Below are 23599 nucleotides of genomic sequence, written 5' to 3' on the forward strand. Positions count from 1 at the left end.
CCAGATGAACAATAATATTTGCTAGGACCTCAAAGAAAATGGTAAATAATATGTCAAGACAAAATGGCAATATTGGGAATTCTGTCTAGTTTCTGATTTTAAAAAGCAGTTTAAGCAACATATACAAGAAATGACTTACTTAAATGACCGAGGCACATTCCTTTCTATATTATGTAAGTCCTGTGGCTCACTTGTTAAATTTAATTCTAAGTATTTTACAGTTCTTTTCATTGTTGTGAAAAAACATTTTTTATTCCATTTATCCCTGAATGAGCCAAGCGGTTTGCAATCCAAACTCAACCAGCAACATATACATATCTGTCCCTGCTTCTCTCCTAAAAGCCTCCATCTCTTATGCAGCTTCTAAGCTGCGCTACCAGCGGCAATCCCTGGCTTCTGATGCCTTGGTGGAAGGAGGAAAGGGAGAGGTGTTTATGGCTCTCAAGATACAATTAAAAATGTATATCTATCCATTCATCCATGCATACACGGCACAAGAGAAGATGCTGAAGGGATCATTAAGAAATCAAGAATGTTTAGAAAGATAATCAAAAAGGGCATATAAAAACACACATAAATAAATTACTTAGTTCACGATAAAAATGATAAACCAAAATTCTGAAAAGGTAAAAGCACAATGCAATATTAGAGGAAGGATAAATATTTCCCATAAAAATAGTTACAGGTGGTGGTTAGTTATAAACTACAATAATACTATAACTTAGATACATTATGGATTAAAAAGCTTTTGTGAGATTGGCTGAACTTAATTATCACTTGTATAACTATCTCTTAGGGAAAAAAATTGCTTTCAAATGATCCACTTATAAATGAACGTCTGGCGACGTAAGTCCTATGTTTCTTAAAGACCACTTGAATAGACCGATGGTAACAGTCCCAATGGTAAAAGAACTGTCAGTAAAGGGAAATAACAAAAATAATAGATGAAGAACCTAGTATTAACGATGACCTTTCCTGACTACTCCTTAACTGAGAACAGAATTAATTTCATTCAATAAAAATAGGGAATAAATAAGCCCCTTCCTACCACAATTTGATCTTAAAAATGGAAATTTTATAAAATCAGATACCACAGAATTTTAATTATAATGTTTATAATTCAATTTTAAAATTAATACAATCTCTTGTACTATCAAAAAAAAATTACAATCTAAAATTTTCACCAGGGTTAAAAATTTTCATCTTTGAATTCACATGATTGCTATATAAACCAACTAGTTTATAGGTTCATTCATGCTATAAAAATATTACTGACATTTCATCTGGTCAGCCATCTTAACGGTTAATTCTGTTTACTGTTTCAGATTTTATTCTAGGTGAACTGTTCTGGGTAAATTCTATTTACCTATTCTGAACAAACCCCAGACTGTTTCATTGCTCACTCTTACTGTTAAGACCATATTGACTTGCTGCCTGCTCTGCTGTTTAATTCATTTATACTGAAAGTCAGGCATGAAGACAGAATTTTAAATGTGACATTTGCAGGCTGTTAGGTCATTTAAGCTCTGACAACACTGGGGAATTCCTGACATATAAACTGGACCTGATTACCAAGCACAGATGAGCTTCCCAAAGAGGTAAATTTCTGATCATTTTCTGTAATTTCTCAGAGAATTTTAATGTCATTAAAAGGATTTATATAAGCCAACAGTTTAAAAGCCTATTTCCTTTAATAAGCTCAAACTGGCACTTCTTCTAATCAACCCATATCAGCTAAAAAAAAATTCTTTTGATTGACAAAAACATACGAAAAGACCCAATAATAATTAAATTCTGACATTTAAGGGCTTTTATTATTTCCTATAATCTGTGAGGTTCTGAAAAGCTTGCTAGGCCTAAAGGCCACAACTCTAGTCAACAGATCATTCAAAATTATTAGAATCTGGCCCAGCAGGACAGAGGTTATATGCTGTCAAAATTACAGTACAAAATCTCAGTCTAAATGTTCCCGACACTGCCTTCTCTGAGATTACAGTTATGTAGAAGGGATGATAGAAACACTATAATTGGAAATGGAAAAACTGCTCACATGACATTTAGAATTATACTTTACAGGGGTTGGTAATGGGGTAGGGTGGAAGAAATAGGGCAAGATTGTTTTCTCTTTTCAGCTACTCAAAAAAATTACACTAAATGATAATTTTTTCAGCTTTTTTCCTTGTCACTAGTAAGCACTATATACAATGGCTCAAAATGAAAGTTTTCTGAAATTAAGTTTTGTTATTAAGTAATGCACAAAAGAGAGTTCTAATTCTACCCTATATTTTATAATAAGCAGGAATTCTAGTGTTACACCGCAAGTCGCCTTTTAATGTTATGCTTTGAATGAGACTTCCAACTGTAATAGGTGTAGTCTAAATAGGGATAGACGGTCCAGAATGCCTTTAAGCTATCGCACATTGATTCTGAAAAACCTAACAAAAGCAATTACTTTCCAGAGATTAAAAGTCTTGTTGCTTTCAAAAGAATAAAGTAGGAAGCAAACCTGGTGTATTATCTGAGCTACAGGAAGTTGTTCAGCGTATTTCAGAGGTTCCATTAGTTCCTCAGACATCTGGTCTTCCTTATATCTGGAAAAAAGAAATTAAAAAAAAAATACAAAGCTAAGGTATTTAAAATAAAAAAAAAAGGTATTTAAAATACTGTTTTTAAATGTGCCAAATATGAAATACATTAAAATACATACATTTAAGTTTTTGAAATAACCAGTATTTATCAATAATTTTGGGAAAACTACCTAATGATAATTTTTTAAATGACATGACTATAAATACATTCTGACTGAATTAATTACTATGTAAAAAAATGAGCTATTATCACCTCATGTTCTCAGATTCTGTCTTCCATTTTTGAGACTTAAAAATACTTAGGAACTCTACTTTTATACAGATTACTTTTTAGCATAGCATTTAAAGATCCTCAAAATCTACTCTAACCATGTTTAAGACTTGTTTCTAGTAACCCTTTCTCAATTCTCTATATAACTTTGCTCCAGCTGTATCCAAATACTAGCCACTCCATCACCTACCATGGATGGACCTTGCACCTCCATGACTCTGACTTTGCTCATGTTATCGCCTCTGTTTGGACCAATCACCACTTCTCTTCTTTGTTTACTCTTCTTTCAAATATACTTATTTATTTGTACCCATATTTTACCTCTTGAAGACAAAAATCATATCTTATTCTTCTTTGTATATCCAGTATTTTGCATGTAATGAACAATAAATATTTGTTGGATGATTGTATAAATAAATGAAGACAACAGTAACCCTGAGAGGTTATTTTACATGGAAAGTACTTTCTTTAGTAACTAAATTAACAATGAGATGCAGAGTTGACATAATATACACCTAATAAAATATAAATTAGGAAAGTACAGATTGCCTATTAAAAAAAAAACTCTTCAAATAAAAAATTTGATAAAATGTTTAAAAAATTGTTGACACTTACAGAAATAGCAAGTAAACACTGTATTTCAAGACAATAAAATGTAAACATGTTGTTGTTAGTTGCTGTCAAGTTGGCTCTGACTCACAGTGACCTAACGTATAACATAACTAAATGTTGTCCAGTCCTGCACCATTCTCAAAATCACTGGTATGTTTGAGCCCACTGTTGCAGCCACTGTAATATCTCATTGAGGGCCTCCCTCTCTTCTTTGACCCTCTACTTTACCAAGCATAATGTCTTTCCCCAGCAACTGGTCCTTCCTGATGACATGCCCAAAGTGAGATGAAGTCTTGCACCCTCACTTCTAAGGAGCATTCTGGCTGTACTTCCTCCAAGACTGATTTGTTCATTCTTCTGGCAGTTCATGGTATATTCGATATTCCTCACCAACACCACAATTCAAGTTTGCCAATTCTTCTTTGGTCTTCCTTTTTCACTGTCTAGCTTTCACATGCATATGAAGCGACTGAAAAGACCAGGTGCTTAATTAACAAAGAGATACCTTTGTTTTTTAAGATTTTAAAGAAATCTTTTGCAGCAGATTTGCCGAATGTAATATGTCATTTCATTTATTGACTGCTGCTTCTGTGGGTGTTAATTGTTGATCCAAGTAGAATGAAATCCTTGACAACTTCAGTTTCTTCACCATTTATCATCATATTGCTTACTAGCCCAGTCGTGAGGGTTTTCATTTTCATTATGTTCAGGTATAATCCATACTGAAAGCTGTAGTCTTTGACCTTCATCAGTAAAAGTTTCAAGTTGCCTTCCTCTGCCTATCACAGGTTGTTAATAAGTCTTTCCAATCCAATCCTTATGCTGCATTCTTTTGCATATAGTCCAGCTTCTCAGATTATGTGTTTAGCATACAGATTGAGTAAGTATGGTGAAAGGATATAACCCGCCATATACTTTTCCAATTTTAAACCACACAGAATCCCCTTGCTCTGTTAAAATGACTGCCTCTTAATATATGTACAGGTACCACTTGAGCACAATTAACTCTTCTGTAATTCCCATTTTTTGTAATGTTATCCATAATTTGTTATGAACTACACAGTTGAATGCCTTCGTGTCGTTCATAAAACACAGATAAACATCTTTTTGGTATTTTCTACGTTCAGCCAAGATCCATCTGACATCAGCAACAATACCCCTTGTTCCATCTGGCTTGAATTTCTGGCAGTTCCCTGTCAGTGTATGGCTGCAGCCATTTTTGAATTATCTTCAGTGAAATTTTGATAACATATTAATGATATTGTTTGATAATTTTCACATTCTATTTGATCACCTTAAGCTTACTTTGATCTTTTTTCTGTGAATTACATTATCAACTTAAAAATTAAAATTTAAAAACCTAAGCTCATAACTATCTTGAAAAATAAATCAAATATACAAGATTGGCCTAAGTCCCTAGGGATGCAATTAAGGGATCTGATGAGAACTCTGGAATTTCCGCTGTGTAAAAGGCAGATGCACAAATAAACAGAAAATATTGCATACGATTGGAAAGGTTAAAGAACTTCTGATCTAGGTAAAAGTTCGTGTATACTTTGCAGAATTGGGATAAATATAATTAACTTATTTTATAGAAACTTTGAAGAACCCCTACAACTCAACAATATAAAGACAAATAACCCAATTTTAAAAACAGGCAAAGGAAATAAATAGACATTTCTCAAAAGAAGATATACAAATGGATGATAAGCACATGAAAAGATGCTCAACATTATTAGCCATCAGGGCAATGCAAATCAAAATCACAATGAGATACCACTTCACACCCACTAGAGTGCCTAGAATCAACAAGAAATACCACTTTGCACCCACTGGGATGCCTAAAATCAACAAGAAAAGATAGTAACAATTGGTAAAAATGTGGAGAAATTAGAATCCTCATACACTGCTAGAGACAAAGTAAAATGGTACGGCAGCTTTGGAAAACAGTTTGACAGTTCCTCAAAAGGTTAAACACAGAGTCGCCATAAAGACACAGCAACTCCACGTATAAGATAAATGAAAACATATCCGCATGAAAACTTATATATGAATATTCATAGCAGCATTATTCAAAACAGTCAAAAAGCGGAAACAACTCCAGTATCCATCAACTAATGAAAGGATAAATAAAATGTGGTATTCTTATACAATGCAATATTATTTGACAAAAAAAGAAATGAAGCAATGATACATCTACAACATGGATGAGCCTTGAAATCATTAAGCTAAGTGAAAAGAAGCCAGTCACAAAGGACCCAAGGTCATATCGTATAATTCCATTTGTATAAAATGTCCAAATAGGCAATCTATAGAGACAAACAAAAAGTAGCTTAATGGCTGGGAGGGAGGGGGGAGTAAGAGGATTGGGGGTGATGGCTATGGGCTGTAAAGTTTCTTTTAGGAGTAATAAAAATATTCTAAAATTGATTATTGCACAACTGTTTGAATATACTAATAGCCATTTAATTGTATACTTTACATTGGTAAATAGTATGGTATGTGAATTATATCTCAATAAATATGTTACCAAAAACAAAACAAAAAGACTCATTTTCACAAAGTTTAGCTAGGCCTACCCATTACATGAAAAGTTAAGCTAACCTAATATCAACAGGTAACAGGCGGGTATTAATCCTTATAAGAATTATATGCATCTATAATTGCATATAAATAATTAAAACATAATGTAGGTATAACTTCCATCTGGAGCCCTGGTGGCACAGTGATTAAGTGCACGTTGTTAACCAAAAGGTCGGCAGTTTGAATCCACCAGCTGCTCCTTGGAAACCCTATGGGGCAGTTTCACCCTGTCCTGTAGGGTTGCTATGAGTTGGAATTGACTCTATGGCAATGAGTTTGGTGGGGTTTTTTGTTGTTGTTGTTAATTTCTATCTTAGAAGAGATACAACAAGAATGTTCCTTAGCGAGAATGCTGAGACTTCATCTTGCTTACTTTGGACATATCAGGAAAGACCAATTGCTAGAAAAGGACATCGTGGTTGGTAGAGGGTCATTGAAAACAAGGAAACCCTCCATGAGATAGACTGACACGGTGGTTGCAATAATGGGCTCAAACATACCAACGATCACAAAGACGGCACAGGACCGGGCAATGTTTCATTCTGTTATACATAACGTAGTCATGAGTCAGAGCCGACTCAACAACAACGACATTTACAGTTTTTAATCCTGTAAGAATAACTTCTAAGATTACTATCCTGAATTCAATATAAAAGTGCTTATATATTACAAATGTCTCTGCGTTTCTAAGTGTTTATTTCTAGCTGTTTTTCAACATTTATCTTATTTACTTATTATATTTTAAGCCTTTCATACTTTCATAATTAAGAATTTATTAAGAATCTACTTTATGTTGAGATCTTTATTATAATGAATTAATCCTCCTGCTTAGATTTGCTCATTCTCGTGTTGAAATTTTATTAACCACTAAGAATACATCAAATTCTAAATGTGCTCTTGTCAGGGCAGGTGGAGGGGAATATCAAAGGACTTCAACACTAGGTATGAGCAAGAGTACGGAATTAATTCATTGTAATTGATTACAATAAAGACCTTTATGCAGTCTATGATGTGGGATCCCAAAACTCTTTAAAGAATGTCCTGCTAAATTAAGCAATTCCTGAGATTTGAAACTGTAGATCTTATTTATCTATGCATTCCCACTATCAAGCTCATTGCTAACATCTATGAGATTTTTTAAATTGGCTAAACTTGATGTACATGAAGTACACTAAGTAGACCATGCTAATATGAGAGTAGATTTCCGTTATTGTAGAATAAGACAAATTAGAGTTAACTGCTTGCCAAACTAAAAATTACACAATCAGTAAAGGAGGGTACATAATCTAGACATCTACAAATTCCCTTAAAATAGGTTGCTGTTTTTGTTATTAGTTGCCATCAAATTGGTTCTGACTCAACAGTGACCTTATGCATACCAGAAAGAAATGCGAGCCGGCCCTGTGCCATTTTCATGATAGTTGGTATATTTGACTCCACCATTGTGACTATTATGTCATTCCACCTCATTGAAGATTTCCCTCATTTTCAACGACCCTCTACCAATCATGATGTCCTCTTCTATCGACTGGCCTTTCCTGATGATGTGTTCAAAGTAAGTGAGTCGAACTCTCGCCATCCTTGCTCCTAAGGAACATTCTGGCTGTATTTCTTCTAAGGCTGATTTCTTCGTTCTTCTGGCAGTCCATGTTATAGTCAATATTCTTTGCCAACACCACAAACTGGAATACATCAATCCTTCTGTGTTCCTTTTTCAATGTCAAGCCTTTGCATGCATATGAGATGATTGAAAAAATCATGGCTTGGGTCAGAGGCACCTTAATTATCAAAGTAACACTTTTGCTTTTCAAAACTTTAAAAAGGTATTTTGAAACAGATTTGCCCAATGTAATACATCTGTTTTGAGTTTTTGACTGCTGCTTCCTTGGACATTGATTGTTGATCCAAGTAGAATGAAACTGTTGACAGCTTCAAAGTAGCAGCTGTTCTTACTCTGTTTCTTTCAATTCAAAGATGCTTAAACTTTTTTCTTGAGCTAAATCAGAAACTTGAAAACAAATGCAATCTATAATGTTCCTTAACTTACTCCTTATTCTTTTTTTAAAAAATTTATTGTTGTAAAAGTATATATAACACATTTGCCAATTTAACATTTTTCACATATACAATTTAGTGACATCAATTACATTAATCACGTCGTGCAAACATCACCAGTATCAACTGGTAAATTTTCCATCACCATAAACAGAAACTCAATGCTTCCTAAACAATGACTTGCCTTTTCCCTCTCCCTTTTGCCCCGGTAGCCCCTAATAAACTTTGATCTCTGTATAATTTAATGTTCCTTAACTTTTTTGTTGGAATATTTTATTGTGTTTTAGGTGAAAGTTTACAAAGCAAATTAGATTCCCATTCAACAATTCACACACAAATTGCTCTGTGACATTGGTTACAATCTGCAATGTGTCAGCATTCTGACCATTTCCACACCACCTGGCAGTTTTCCTGCCCCTTCTTATCTTTGCTTTTACGTAGATGTTGACCATTTGGTCTTATATAATTGTTTGAAGGAGGACATTCCTCATAGGTGTTACTGTTTATTTTATAGGCCAATTTATTATTTGGCTGAAAGGTGATCTCCAGGAGTGGCTTAAGTTTCAGATTAAAAGGGTATTTTGTGGTAATAGTCTCAGGAGTTTTCCCTAGTCTTTATCAGACCAGTAAGTCTGATCTTTTTTATATAAATTTGAGTTCTGCCCTACATTTTTCTCCCATTCTAATTGGGACCTTCTACTGTGTCCCTGGCTGGAATGGTCAGCGGTTGTAGGTGGGCACCATCTAGTTCTTCTGGTCTCAGGCTAGACGAGGTTGTCATTTGCGTGGGCCATTAGTCCTGTGGACTAACTTCTTGAGTCTTTGGTTTCCTTCACTCTCCTTTGCTCCAGATGGATACAACCAATAGTTGTAGCTTAGATGGAGTTCCTTAACTTTTGAATCATATAAACTCTATCAGCTTCCCTCTTTCTCACAAATAGATGTTTAATACAAATGAAGTTTATCAAGTAAGGGGAGATCATGGAATGAGGATGATATTAGAAAAGATTCAGAATCCAACTGAATTTACTATAAGTTACTGGGTGATTTTGATTGAATCAGTGTTTAGGACCTCGAGAGTAAGAATATAAAAGAAAAGTTATCTTTATTGACAGTAGTGGTGGTGGTCTAGAACTCAAAGCCTCACAGTTATCAGCTCACAAATACTGCCCATTCTCATACTCTCCATGAAGGGGGTTTCAGTTACTATAGTTGCATAACAAATAGCCCTAAAACTTATTTTTATAAACAATAATCATTTATATCCTATAGTTTCTGTGGGTCAGTGTGAGGTGTGGAACCCCTGTGTAGTAAACAATTTGGTCTTTGATCCTGGTTCAGAGAGCAGGACCACACCTAAGGCCAATGAGTAGGGGCCAACTCGACCAAGAGGAACCAACTAAGCACCAGACACTAAGTCTCAGGAGGCATGAAGCAATCTACCGCAGCCACATGCAAAGGCCTATAAAAGGCAGTGGAGGACAGAGGCTCACTGGATCTTCCGGGTTGGAGAGGGAACATCTGCTCTCAGGAAAGTATGCAGAAGCAGAAGGGATCAGTACCAGAGAAATGATCCAGTTGTGTCATTAGAAACTATAATAGATTAAAAGAGAATTATGAGAAATTTTAACTAAACGTAATGGGTGAGCCTTGTTTGGATCCTAATTCAAATAAACAATCTATAAAAGGACAATTTTGAATAAACATAAGGAATTTTAACATGGACTAGTATAAGGTGACATTAAGGTATTATTCTCTTTTTTAATATTTATTTATATTGGTGAAAATATACACAGCAAAACATACACCCATTCAACAATTTGTACGCGTACACTTCACTGACATAGGTTACATTCATACCGCTATCATTCTCACTATCTCTACCCAAATTATTTCACCACCATTAAGTTAGATTCAGTGCCCCTTGAACTCCTCATCTATGCTTTAGAGTTACTGTTGTCAATTTGATCTCACCTAGATAATTCTTTAAAAAAGGGATATGCTCAAGGCAAATATTCTTTACTAATTGAGATAAACTGTTGTTTGGTTTAATGATGATAATTTCAGTTCAAGGTTTAAAGATTACCTCAGGGCATTAGATTTGGGGGTTCCTCCAGTCTCAGTGTATCCGGTCAGTCTTGATTCCATAAGAATTTGAAATTCTGTTCCATATATTTCCCCTTGTGATCAGGATCCATCTATTGAGACCCTGATTAAAGTGTTCTGTAATGCTAGCAAGGAACCATCTAGTTCTGGTCTCGTGGGAATGGAGGCAGTAGTTCACAGAGGCAGTTATACCTGCAGTCTAGTTCTTTCTCTGATTCCTAGGTCTCCTTCCTCTGCTGCTCCAGGTGAATAGAGACCAACTGTATCGTGGATGGTCACTCGCAAGCTTTTAAGACCAGGCACTACTCATAAGGTATTATTTTTAATTTTCTTAGTTGTGATGCTTTCTGTTTCTTAAAAAACCAAAAGATCCTTATCATTTAGAAATCCATACTGAAGTGCTAACAGATAAAGTGTTTGAAATTTGCTTTAAAATATACCAAAACTTAACAGTTTTGTTGTTTTAGTTTCTTAAAGATTGGTGGTTCCAAGGTAGAATCTGAAACCATAAATGAAGTTTTCCTATTCTGTTACATTAAAATCTTTTGGTCTTCCGCGCACTTTAAATGGATCTTGTACTCATGCATGAATTTGTAACATTATGCATTGGTCATTCGGAAAATATTAGTTCACTGAGTTACACAGATCTTTCAAATACTGAAAAATATCATCATAAAATAACACACACATCTGTCAATATCACCACTGATTTCATAGTTATTGGGAAATTGAAAAGCTTACTGTAGCGGATACAATTTTTCTAAAATTTTAATTTTTGCCTGATAGTTCAAACTTTATCAGTAGTAACAGATACTGTCAGTTTTTTTTTTTTCTTGAGGTAAGAGGTTCATTTTTAAGCAAATGTCTGCCATACATCTAAGTCTCTATAAACCCACTGCTGTTGAGTCGATTCCAACTCAAAACGGCCCTATAGGACAGAGCAGAACTGCACCATAGAGTTTCCAAGGAGCGCCTGGTGGATTCAAACTGCTGACCTCTTGGTTAGCAGCCGGAGCACTTAACCACTATGCCACCAGGGTTTCCAAGTCCCTATAAGCATACTTTTGCTGTCAGTTGGTTTTTCAAGTAAAAATGGTGTTACATGAAAAAGATGGCTAACTCAGCTGGCAACTCAAACACTTGCACAAGAACATTTCTTTAGACAGTCGTCATATTTTGGTTTGCAGGAGAAGTGTTTTACGTATACTTCCCATTTCATCATACAGAATATTAAAAAGACAGGCACTCAGGTCAAATTAATCATTTTCCTTCCTCATCAAGGTTAGTAAGTGAAACTGAGATATCCTTGTTCCTTTCTTTTTACTGGTGTACGTAGAGGTAAAAAGTACACTACTAGTATTGCTTGATGTCACTGCCTTGATTCCTGCTAAGGCACCAGCAGTTTCAATAAGTATCTGTTGAAAAACAAAGACCTGATAATTGATAATTGCAAGAGTATATAGAAATATGAAAGACACTCTTCATTATTTATTCCAAGAAGCTAACAATACATAAAATGGATTATATTTACTCAGAATACATCTCAGTCAAGATAAAAGACATCTCTTAATATACAAAAATATTGGAAATCTAGTAATTTGTTTTAATTGAAGTTTTTTTAAATGCCTAGTAGTTATTATTATGAAAAAGTACAAATGTGTTTCTGTAATTTCTCTATATACTTTTATATTTTGCTGAACCAAATAAAAGTAAGCTGCAGATATTATGACAGTTCACATCTAAATACTTTATGGGCACAAGGTGACGACTTCCGGCCAATATGGCACCACAGACAGAAGCACCACGCTGTCCCTCCACAGCAAAGACCCATAAAACTAACTAAAACATAGACAAACATCATTCCTGGAACCTGAAGTGCCAAATGAAGAGACAGAGAACTCTGCCAAGCACCGAATGGAATAAGAAACTGACAGGAGTCAGAGAGCCAGGAAAGATACGTGTGGAGGGCCCCGTCAGCTAATGCAGCAAGGATTCGCCATCTTGGACTCCTGTTGGGGATTGGCAGACAGGGAGCATGGGAAATCAGCTTCATGGAACTCCCAGCAGTAGACAGCACCCAGTAACCAGCAATACACACTTTCCCATCCCCCATTCTCCACTCCTCTACCTCCAAGCTTCCTGGCTACCTGTGGTGGCTCAGCCAGCTGCGAAGTGCAGCATCTGTGCCACTTGGATTCGCCCCACACATGCTGGAGATCAGCGGACAGGGAGTACCAGAAAGCAGCTTTACAAAGTTCTCAGCAGGAGACAGAGCACCCAGTAATAAGTGATATATGCTTTAATAGCTGCCCCCCACCCTTCTGCCTCCTCTGCTTCCTGCCAGCCACAGTCTCTTGGTCAGGAGGCAACTGCTTTGGCCTCAGGCCGCGTGGATTTGCCCTACTCATACTGGCCAAGCCCCTGAGCTGATATTGCTCCTTTCCATCTCTCTCGGTTTCTTCTGTGCCTCCTACCATCTCCCCCTCCTTTCTCTGGAACGCCTACCTCCGTGTGCCATCTTTGCTTCTTCTTGAAAGGCTGTGAAGCCACACTTGGCTGGGCAGCCACTCCCCTGGGCCACAACATCATGCTGGTGGGATCTCTGGGGCCTTTTTTTTTTTTTTTGCTTGTTTTGCTTTGTTCTGTTTGTTTCCTTTTTCTTTTCACAGCTTGGGAGCCCCTTCTAGCCAGGCTGCACTGCACGGCTTAGGAGCCACTCCCCAATCTGGGCAGCTGCACACGTAGGATCCCTGTGTACATTTCTTTTTTTCTGCATTCTTTCCCTTTTTTTTTCTTTTCTCTTTTTCCCTTTCTCAGTTCTTGTCATTTCTACACTTATATTCTTTTCCTGTCTCCTGAATACCTGGTGCTGTGTGACATCTATACCCCCTCTAGCTAGGCTATACTGCGCAGCCTGGTAGCCACTTTCCCAGTCTTAGCAGCCCCATCAGTGGAACTCCAGGACTCCTGAGGGCTTTTCTTTTCTTTTCCAAATTTTTATCTAGTCATTTTTTCTTTCTTCTTCCCTTTTCCTTTTTTTTTCTCTTCTCCATTTCTCGGTTTCTCATCTCTCCACTCCAATGGCAAGCTCCCTTAGCACTCTTTTTTTTTTCTTTTTCTTTGTTTGCTTGTTTGTTTTTGGCTCCTGTTTTTCTCTCCTCTCTCTCCTCTTTCCCATACCCCTATTAGCTCCACACATCACAACCTCCCCCCTCTTTCCTGCCTACCTGTACCATGCACTGAATATCACATCCCAGAGCAGCACAGGCACAGCCTACTAGAACCTGCCCAGCACTGATTCCTGGCCTGCCCTGTCAATCCTTGTATGTACCATAAACAACCCATCCCATACCCTCCCGTTTAACTGGACCTGCCCTGCTGCACCATAGCTGAATGACTGGCCCTACCCATTGGACAAGGAGGTGAAAAGTATCATGGTTACAGAGGAACAAACAACAAAGAATGCACAGACCACCTGCTCAGACATAATCAAATAAAACAATAAAGCAGGACGAAACAAATAAATCTACAATCAAGAAACGAAGAAAATAACTACTGAATGTGCCAAAGATAGCAAAGAATATCAAAACATATAAAAAAACAGGATAGGATGGGCCCAGTAGGCGGTCCAAAATAATACACAAGATGACCTTCCAGTAGAAGAAAAGGAACTAGAACTACCTGACAGGGAATTCAAATCTCTAATATTCAGAGCAATCCGAGAGTTGAAACAAAAGGCGGACAACAATGAGGAAAACAGACAAATTTTTGGAAAAGGCAGACAAATTCACAGAAAACACAGGCAAAAAAAAAAAAATGGAACAATTCAGGAAAATAATACAGGAACGAAACCCCCAAATAAATTCATAACTAGAAATCACACAAAAACAACAACTAGAAATCCAAAAGATAAACAATAAGATTTCAGAAATGGGCAGTGTCATAGAAGGGTTGAGGAGCACATTTGAAATGATGGAAGACAGAATCAGTGAAACTGAAGACAAACACTCGGGTACAATTCTGTTTGAGAAAAAATCGGAAAAAAGAACAAAGAAAAATGATGAAAGCCTGAATATTATGTGGGATAAAATCAAAAGTAAAAAGTTGCAAGTGATCAGAGTTCCAGAACTGGGAGAAAAAACAGAAAACAAAGAGAGAATCACTTAAGAATTGCTGACAGAAAACTTACCTAGTATCATGAATGATGAAAAGTTGACCATCCAAGAAGCTCAATGAACCCCACCTAGGGTAGACCCCAAAAGAAAAACACCAAGGCATATCATAATCACATTCACTAAAACCAGGGACAAAGAAAAACAAAAAGTCATATACAGAGGAGAAACAATAAGACTATGATTATTTGGCAGAAACCACGCAGGCAAGAAGGCAATGGGATGACATATATAAACCTCTGAAAGAAAAAAATTGCCAACCAAGAACTTTCATTCAAATATGACGGTGAAATTAGGACATTTCCAGATAAACAGAAATTAAGGGAATATGTAAAAACCAAACCAAACTTACAAGAATTATTAAAGACAGTCCTTTAGTCTAAGAACAAACAACATCAGACCACAGCCTGAATGTAGGATGCAAGATTGTACCAGCCAGATACCAACCAAGGAAATGAACTCTGAAGGACTACCCAAAACCAAAACAACCGAAACAGGGAACCAGAGAGGTTAATCTGTAAATGACAACAATGTCAAAACAATAAAAGAGGGAATAAACGGTATAGGCATATAACTTTCTAACAGAGAGGAAGGCAAGGTGATACCAAGTAATGATAGGAACCTTTATTACCTAGGAAGGCAAGGGTAAATTTCAAGGTAACTACAAAGAAAAGTTAACAAACCTACTCATCAAAATAAAGAAGGAAAAACATAAAGTCTCTATAAAAACAAAAGAAATGAAAAAGAAATCTACAAACAAATGGAACTCAGCACAGGAGAGTAAGAGGAACAAAGAAAACATTAGCACCGCAAAAAAAAAAAAAAAACACTACAAAATGACAGCAATAAACTCAATGATAAAGAACAACAGTGGATCTGGGAAGCACCTCACAACATGGACACATTTGGAGGACATTATGCTGAGTGAAATGGGTCAATCACAAAAGGACAAATATTGCATAAGACCACTACTGTAAAAACTCATGAAAAGGTTTACATACAAAAAGAAACAATATTTGATGGTTATGAGCGGGGGAGGAGCGGGGATGGAAAAACACTTAATAGACAAAAGATAAGCAGTAACTTTGATGAAAGGTAAGGCGGTACACAATACTGGGGAAGCCAGCACAATCTGTACAAGGCAAGGCCAAGGTAGCTCCACAGACTCATCCAAACTCCCTGAGGGATCAAACTGCTGGGCCAGGGGCTGTGGGGACCATGGTCTCAGGGAACATCTAGCTCAATTGGCATAACAGAGTTTACAAAGAAAATGTTTGACATTCCACTTTGGTGAGTAGCATCTGGGGTCTTAAAAGCCTGGGAGTGGCCATCTAGGATACTCCAGAGGTCTCTCCCCTTTGGAAGCAATGAAGAATGAAGAAAACAAAAGACACAAGGGAAAGATTAACCCAAAGGACTAATGGACCACATCTACCATGGCCTCCACCAGACTGAGTCCAGGACAACTAGATGGTGCCCGGCTACCACTGACTGCTCTGACAGGGATCACAATTGAGGGTCCTGGAAAGAGCTAGAGAAAAATGTAGAACAAAATTCTAACTCAAAAGGAAAGACTGGACTTGTTAGCCTGACAGAGCCTGGAGAAACTCTGAGAGTATGGTCCCCGGACACCATTTCAGCTCAGTAATGAGGCCACTCCTGAGGTTTGCCCTTCAGCCAAAGATTGAACAGGCCCACGGAACAAAACAAGACTAAAGGGGTGCACCAGCCCTGGGGCAGGGACTGGAAGGCAGAAGGGAACAGGAAAGCTGGTAACAGGGAACCCAGGGTTGAGAAGGGAGAGTGTTGACATGTTGTGGGGTTGTTAACCAATGTCATACAACAAAGTGTGTACTGTTTGATGAGAAACTAGTTTGTTTTGTAAACCTTCCTCTAAAGTTCAATAAAAAAAAATAATACTTCATGTGAACCACTATAAGTCACATTTGACAATTTTCTTAATAAGTGAACCATTTTTTAAAAGTCAAAGTGCAATTCATAAGTAGTTCTGGGTATTACCATGGATTTTGAGTTATTTATTTTTTTAATGTTTGACAATCAATTAAAACGATTACTCATTTTGGATTTATTGAAAATATTCAGTCTTGTCTTGCTTTATATGCTGTTACCAAGGAGTTTGATGGCAGACTGATTTTCTCTTTAATTTTTAAATTATTTATTATTTTTTGGCTCAGGACCCAAGTTTCTCTCTCTTTTTTTTTTTTATGTTAAGTTCTAATATCAGGATATATCTAAGAGTTGATTGATTCTACCAGGTCAATTCTTCGAAGTATGCAGGAGTCCTTTCACATTATTATTTTAAATACTATTTCTGTTCATTTTGTTTGTTTTTCTATATCAGGGTCTTGCACTAAATATACTGAATATTCTGTCTTTTCTATCACTTTCTCTCTGATCTTTTTTCTCTCTATTTCATTTTCTTGACTCTTTTTCATTTCTATCCTATTGAACTTTTGCAAATATCTATTTTCCATTGGACACCTTATAGTTTTCGTTTCTGAGATGATTTTTGTCTTTTTCATCAATTTCTTTCTAGAGATCAGTCAGCTTGTTTCATACATCTTCCTATATTGTTTGTCCATTTCTACAGTGAGTTTTTGAATGTCTGATTCATGGTGTCTTTTCATATGCAATTGCTTGTTTAATATAGGTTATATTCATGTTTTTGAGAGCTATATTTCAGTTTTCCTCTGCTTTGTGGCTTTTCTTTTATCTTTTGCAATTCTTTTTAATTTTTCCTTTCATTCTTTGCATATGTGTTTAATCTGCTGAGTTTAATTTTCATTTTCTGCTTTATTCTTATAGTAATTTTGTACAGATGGTGGCTTCTTTTTCTGTTGATGATTATTTGTGTTGGTTTTTTCAGAATTAACAACAGCAAGACATCTTGTGGGGGGAGAAAAGGAGCAGTTGCTTATCAGATTTCTTAGTTCAAAAGGACCCTCTTCTGTTGCAATAATCAAGTGTAGTTTTTTTAATAAATGGTACCTTCCAGTGGAGAGTGGAATCTGTCTTCTTTTTTTCTAAATACTATCTAGTTTCTAGGATGGCACAGGACTGGGCAGCGTTTCGTTCTGTTGTGCATAGGGTTGCTATGAGTCAGAACCGACTCCACGGCACCTAACAACAACATATAGTTTCCATAGGGAGTCCCTGAGCAGTGTAAATGTTTAACGTGCTCAGCTACTAATCGAAAGGTGGAGGTTTGAGTTCACCTAGAGTCACCTCAGAAGAAATGCCTGGTGATCTACTTTCAAAAAGTCAGCCACTGAAAACCCTATGGAGCACAGTTCTATCGTGACACACATGGAGTCACCATGAGTCAGAATCTACTCGATGGCAAGTAGTTTGGTTTTCGGTTCATTTCCACAGGAACCTTATCTTCAGTTGCTTCCTTTTTCCCCTTACCACCATTCCAAGGAACACCTCCCTCTCCCTGCAAAGTATCCTCCATTTTCCCCAAATTAACGCCTTCTAAAGACTGCTACTTAAGGTCATCCACACTTCCTAAGCCCCGTCTCTCAAATTCCCAGTAGCCAGTGCTCTTAGCCGCCATAGCCCATGCCTATAAGTATAATTAGGAGGCAGAGAAAACCACAAACTTTAATTTAAATTTACTTGTGGCTGCCATCTGAAGGGAACCTGAGATTTTCTTTAAAAAAATGGTAAAGTTTTCTTTCTTAAAGCCATCCTAGTTTTTTTTTTTTAATTTTTATTGTGCTTTAAGTGAAAGTTTACAAATCAAGTCAGTCTCTCATACAAAAATTTGTATACACCTTGCTATGTACTCCTAGTTCCTCTCCCCCTAATGAGACAGCACACTCCTCTCCACCCTGTATTCCCCGCGTCCATTCAGCCAGCTTTTGTCCCCCTCTGCCTTCTCATCTTCCCTCCAGACAGGAGCTGCACACATAGTCTCATGTGTCTACCTGAGCCAAGAAGCTCACTCCTCACCAGTTAGCATTTTCTATCTTATCATCCAGTCCAATCCCTGTCTGAAGAGTTAGTTGGCTTTGAGAATGGTTCCAGTCTTGGGCTAACAGAAGGTCTGGGGACCATGATCTCTGGGGTCCTTCTAGTCGCGTCAGACCATTAAATCTGGTCTTTTTATGAGATTGAGGTCTGCATCCCACTGCTCTCTGGCTCCATCAGGGATTCTCTGTTGTGTTCCCTTTCAGGGCAGTCATCATTGTAGACAGGCGCCATCTAGTTGTCCTGGTCTCAGGCTGCTCCTAGTTTTCTTTTATTTGATTTTTTCAGTCCTTTCGGGGACTCTCCCAAGTGCATATACTCTTTCCATTATCTCTTTCCAAGATTCTTCACTAGGAAGATCTACATAAATAGCTGTGTAAGGGAATAATTTTCACATGGAATAGACTGTGTATTACTTATTTTGCTTTACTTTAACTGTATTTTTGTAGAAAGAATAATAAATGGAATTCATTTACTTGATGAAGAGATTTTGGATCAAATACAGTGATAGTACTATCTCAAATTATAATATTTTCCAAATTCTCTGCATAAGCAAATAAAATAGTGCTGGCAAAATTATGAAGCCTATGAAGCTAGTCTTTATAGACCCCATTCTCTTTTATCTTTTTTTCTTATTCATAAATGCCCAGTGCCCCCCCAAATTTTTCTCCTCTGTGCTATCCAAGCACTCCTGAAATAACACTGTAAAATTACACTGCTCACATGAGGTCACCTCTGGTTCAGAAATAGACAGTTTTATCCTATGATGCCACATTGAGATGAGATTACTCATGTATAAAATGACATAGTGGGCAGGTCAGAGCATCTTTTCAAACATTGGAAATATACCCAACAAAAATGACAGGAAGCAGTGCTATATAAGATACACTGCGCTATGTAAAACAGAAACGAAAAATTAAGGAGATTAATATGTAATTCAAGACACATCACCTAGGGTAATCTAAAATTATTACGACAAAATCCCTTAAACATATCGAAGAAAGAAGCCTAGCCAATTATTAAAGATGAGAGTTCAAATGAATTACTTGAAACTAAAAGTATGTAACAGAGTATAGTGGGCTGGATTGTAGCCCCAAAAAGATATGCCCAAGCCCTAATCCCTAGAACCTGTGAGAGTAATCTTATTTAGAAAAGACGTCTTTATTCAGGGTCTGAATTATGGATCATAAGATGAGCTCATTCTGGATTTAGAATGAGTCCTAAATCCAATGGCAGGTGTCCACATAATAGGCACAGTAAGATTTGAGACACACAGAGATATAGAAGGGACAGTCATATGATGATGGAGATAGACACTGAAGTCATGCAGCTACAAGCCAAGGAACGCCAAGGATTGTCAGCAGCCACTAGAAGCTAAGGGAAAGGCACGGAATGGCTTCTTCCTCAGATCCTCCAGAAGGAACCAACCCTGCCAATACTTTGATTTTGGACTTCTGGCCTCAAGAACTGTGACAGAATAAATGTCTGTTGTTTTTAAGACACCGAGCTTGTGATAACTTGTTACAGCAGCCCTGGGAAAGTAATACACAGAGACACCAAATTAATTATAATCTTATATTTTTTTAAAAGAATAGAAAAATTTCCACTCCTAAATTACGTTTAAAAAAATGTTCAAAGAGTCATATAATTGACAACACATGTTGTTCAAGATACAATTAACAAACCTGAGGCCCTATGACATCCCTACAAGTTTAAAAACACTCTAAGGGACAAAAGATCTCAAGTTTACTGGCCAATTAGAACAAACAAAAAATGTTATTACAATTCAAGAAAGATCCTAAGAGTCACTATAGGTTATTTTTGTGAAGATAGATTATAGAGGAATGAGACAATCTAATGGATCATCTTCCTTGAAATAAGATCCCCTTCCCAAGCTCCCAGCATCAACATTCTAATTATAAAAACTAAAAATTCATGAGAAAAGATAGGCAAACCAAAAAAAAAAAAAAAAGAAAGGTTATCTTGATTGTAACCTACTTTAAAGAAGCACAGTGAAGATGAGCTAGAGGAAAGAAATGTAACATGAGACGGAAAACAGAAAGTTAACTCCCAAGAAAGCTATGGTTACACTAATTTATCACCCAACTACTGAAATGCATCTTATTTATGATTAGCTTCCAGGGTAGAATAAAAACTCACAAGCTAGTTAAAAAGAATACTTCCCAGGTAACTAAGTAAACCTGATAAAGTAACTTCTTGTCTAGAAGAAGTTGTAGGTGGTCTTTCTAAAAGTTCAAACAACCAGCTAACTTGTATATATAATGACCTATCATTATAGAATCAAAAGTAATTCTAATACAGTGGGGAGGGGGGGGCCGGGGAGGGCAGAGAAAAAATTGTTTAAATTTCTGAGGACTTACCCTGTACAAAGCACTGTAATAAAGCTTTCAGGAGTTTTATGCCTACTATTCTAGTCATTTTATTTTGCCTTTGCATACATATCTATGTATGAATGAAAAATATGCAGAATATCCATAAATGGTTTTATTCATAAAGTATACTCTATGTATAATTCTGTATATTATGCTTTTGAGATCAAAGAATGTTGATGTGGTTATCAATCTAGTTTATTATTTTTAATAGCTATATGGTGAAAATGCTCCATTTTATTTACACATTCCCATATTGATGCATGGGAATGTGTAAGTAAATGTATGTTTCCAATTATTTACTGCTACACACAATGTTGCAATAAATATCTTTCCAGGCTACTTTTGTGTTCTGTACAAAAGATTTTCTAGTATCAGGTGTTGGCAAATTGCAGTCTCTGGGCCAAATTAGATCTGTCAACTATGAATGTTTTTTACATTTTTAAATGGTTGAAATAAAATCAAAAGAAGAATAACATTTCAGGACATGCGAAAATTATATTAAATTCAAAAATCTCAGTACCCATAAATAAATTATTATTGGGACACAGTCATACCCTCTTGTAGATTATGTCTGTGTCTGCTTTTGAGCTACAACAGCAGAGTATTTGTGACTGAGACCTTATGACCTGCAAAGCCTAAATTTTTACTATCTGACCCATTAGAGATAAAGCCCGCCAATCCCTGTTCTGGAATATCTGTGTTGAAGTAGACTTGCTGGGCTGTAACTTTATGCACGTTTTAAATTTTGCTGCCCAAAGTGGTTATATCAACTTATATGGCCATCAGAAATGTGTAAGTTCCCATTTCCCTCCATCATCACCATCAAATTTTCTACAAGAAACAGTATATCAGTTTTAATTTCCATCTCCCCTTTTAAAAGCATCTTCAAACAATAAATGGACATGAGTCTTTCCCCTTTTCCAAATTATATTTCCTTTGCTAACTTTTCTAGCGGGTTTTTCTTTCCTTTTTTTTTTTTTTAATCAATGTGCCAAGTTACTTATATAAACTGGATGGAAATTTTCTGAAATACATATTGGAGATAATTTCACCCAGAATTTCTCTTCTCTTTTAATTCTACTTTTAAAAAACTTCTGATATAAATAAGATTTTAATTTTGTTGCAGTGAATTTGATCTCTTAGTTGTTCTTTGGGTACATAGCATGGCATCCTTCTCTGCTCTAAAATTAAAAAGATATTCTCCAATATGTTTTTACATTTTGATCTTTAATCCATTCGGAATTTGTTTTTAGGTACAGTGTGAAGGGGAAATTAATGTTACTATTTTTCTCTGCTGCAAACCATTTCAACATTTTTTTTTTTTTTTTGGCTTGTCTAATTTTTCTGCAGTTTTTGGTAAAATCATATCTATTACATACCTTTGTACGTGGTTCTTTTTTGGGGCTTTCTACGCTGTTGCACTGATTTATTTGTCTCTCTAATCTAAATCAATATCACATTATTTTAATCACCCCACCACAACCCTAAAATATAAAGTCTTGGTATCAGACAAAGCAAATTCCCTACCACCATCACCCACACATGCCTTATTCATCTAAGTTGCCTTGGCTCCCTAGTAGTCCACATGAATTTGTTAATTAGCTAATTAAGTTTCATGAAAAATTCCTGGGAGTGCAGGACACATACTAGTTAGGAGTGCAGATCTAGAATCAGACAGCCAGTACCTCCACTTATTTGTTGTGTCACCTTGGGTAAGTTACAAAATCTCTCTGTACCTGTTTTTTTTAAAAAAAAAAAACACAGCCCATTGCCGTCAAGTTGATTCCAACTCATGGTAGCCCCATGTGTTAGACTAGAACTGCTCCACAGGGTTCTCTTGGCTGTAATCTTTACAGAAGCAGATCACCAGGCCTTTCTTTTGAGGTGCCGCTGGGTGGTTCGAACCACTAACCTTTTTGTTAGTAGGTAAGCTCAAACCGTTTGCACCACCTAGGCATCTGCACCTATAAAAAAAATCATCCATAAAATGACTACAAACCCCCACAGTTGTTTTGAGGATTAAATGATGCAAACAATTAAGTGCTCAATGACTAACCGAAAGGTTGGCAGTTTGAACCCACCCAATGGCTCTGCAGGAGAAAGATCTGCTTCCACAAAGATTACAGCCAAGAAAAACCCTATGAGTACAGTTTTACTCTTTCACATGGGGTCACTGTGAGTAGGACTCAACTCGACAGCACCTAACAATAACAAGCACTGAATTTACAGATAATTTGGGGGTTGTGATATTATAGTCTGTAAAATATACAGTTAATTTGGGGTATGTTCTTCCTATCCCTGAACATGGTATATCTCTCCATTTTTTTTTTTTTTTTATGCCTGGAGCCCTAGTGGTGCAGTGGTTAAAGAGCTTGGCTGCTAACCAAAAGGCCAGTAGTTCAAATCCACCAGTCACTCCTTGGAAACCCTATGGGGCAGTTCTACCCTGTCCCACAGGGTTGCTATAGTCGGAATTGACTTAATGGCAATGGGTTTTATGTCCTATCATTAATTTTATAATTTTCTCCACAAAGATAATAAACATCTTTGTAAGATGTATACCCAGGGAGCTTAAAGTTTTTGTTGCTTTCTGAAAAGGGATAATTTTTTTCTACTATATTTTCTAAGTGATACTATGCATGCTATTTAATTTCATAGAATGAGATTATATCTGGCAATCTTGCTAAACTCTCTTTTAAACCTAATAATCATAGATACTCTATTACATTACCCATTAAGAAAAAGGTAAAAGTTTGTTTCTTCCTGACTTTTGTACCTCATTATTTCCTTCTCTTGTTTTACTGCATTAGGTTGGGAATTCTTATA

General features: G+C 36.5%; 1 protein-coding gene across 2 annotated transcripts in view; it reads right to left on the minus strand.

The window, feature by feature from the left end:
* The window catches only part of PIGK (phosphatidylinositol glycan anchor biosynthesis class K), a 149724-nt gene that overhangs the window by 32275 nt on the left and 93850 nt on the right, over positions 1-23599 (minus strand). For both annotated transcript variants that reach the window (XM_003411224.4, XM_023549468.2), the window contains exon 10: positions 2507-2591. In XM_003411224.4, coding sequence (XP_003411272.1) covers positions 2507-2591 — 85 coding nt within the window. The remainder of the gene's footprint in view (positions 1-2506; positions 2592-23599) is intronic.

This window comes from Loxodonta africana, chromosome 3 (assembly GCF_030014295.1).
Source record: "Loxodonta africana isolate mLoxAfr1 chromosome 3, mLoxAfr1.hap2, whole genome shotgun sequence".
NCBI lineage: Eukaryota > Metazoa > Chordata > Mammalia > Proboscidea > Elephantidae > Loxodonta > Loxodonta africana.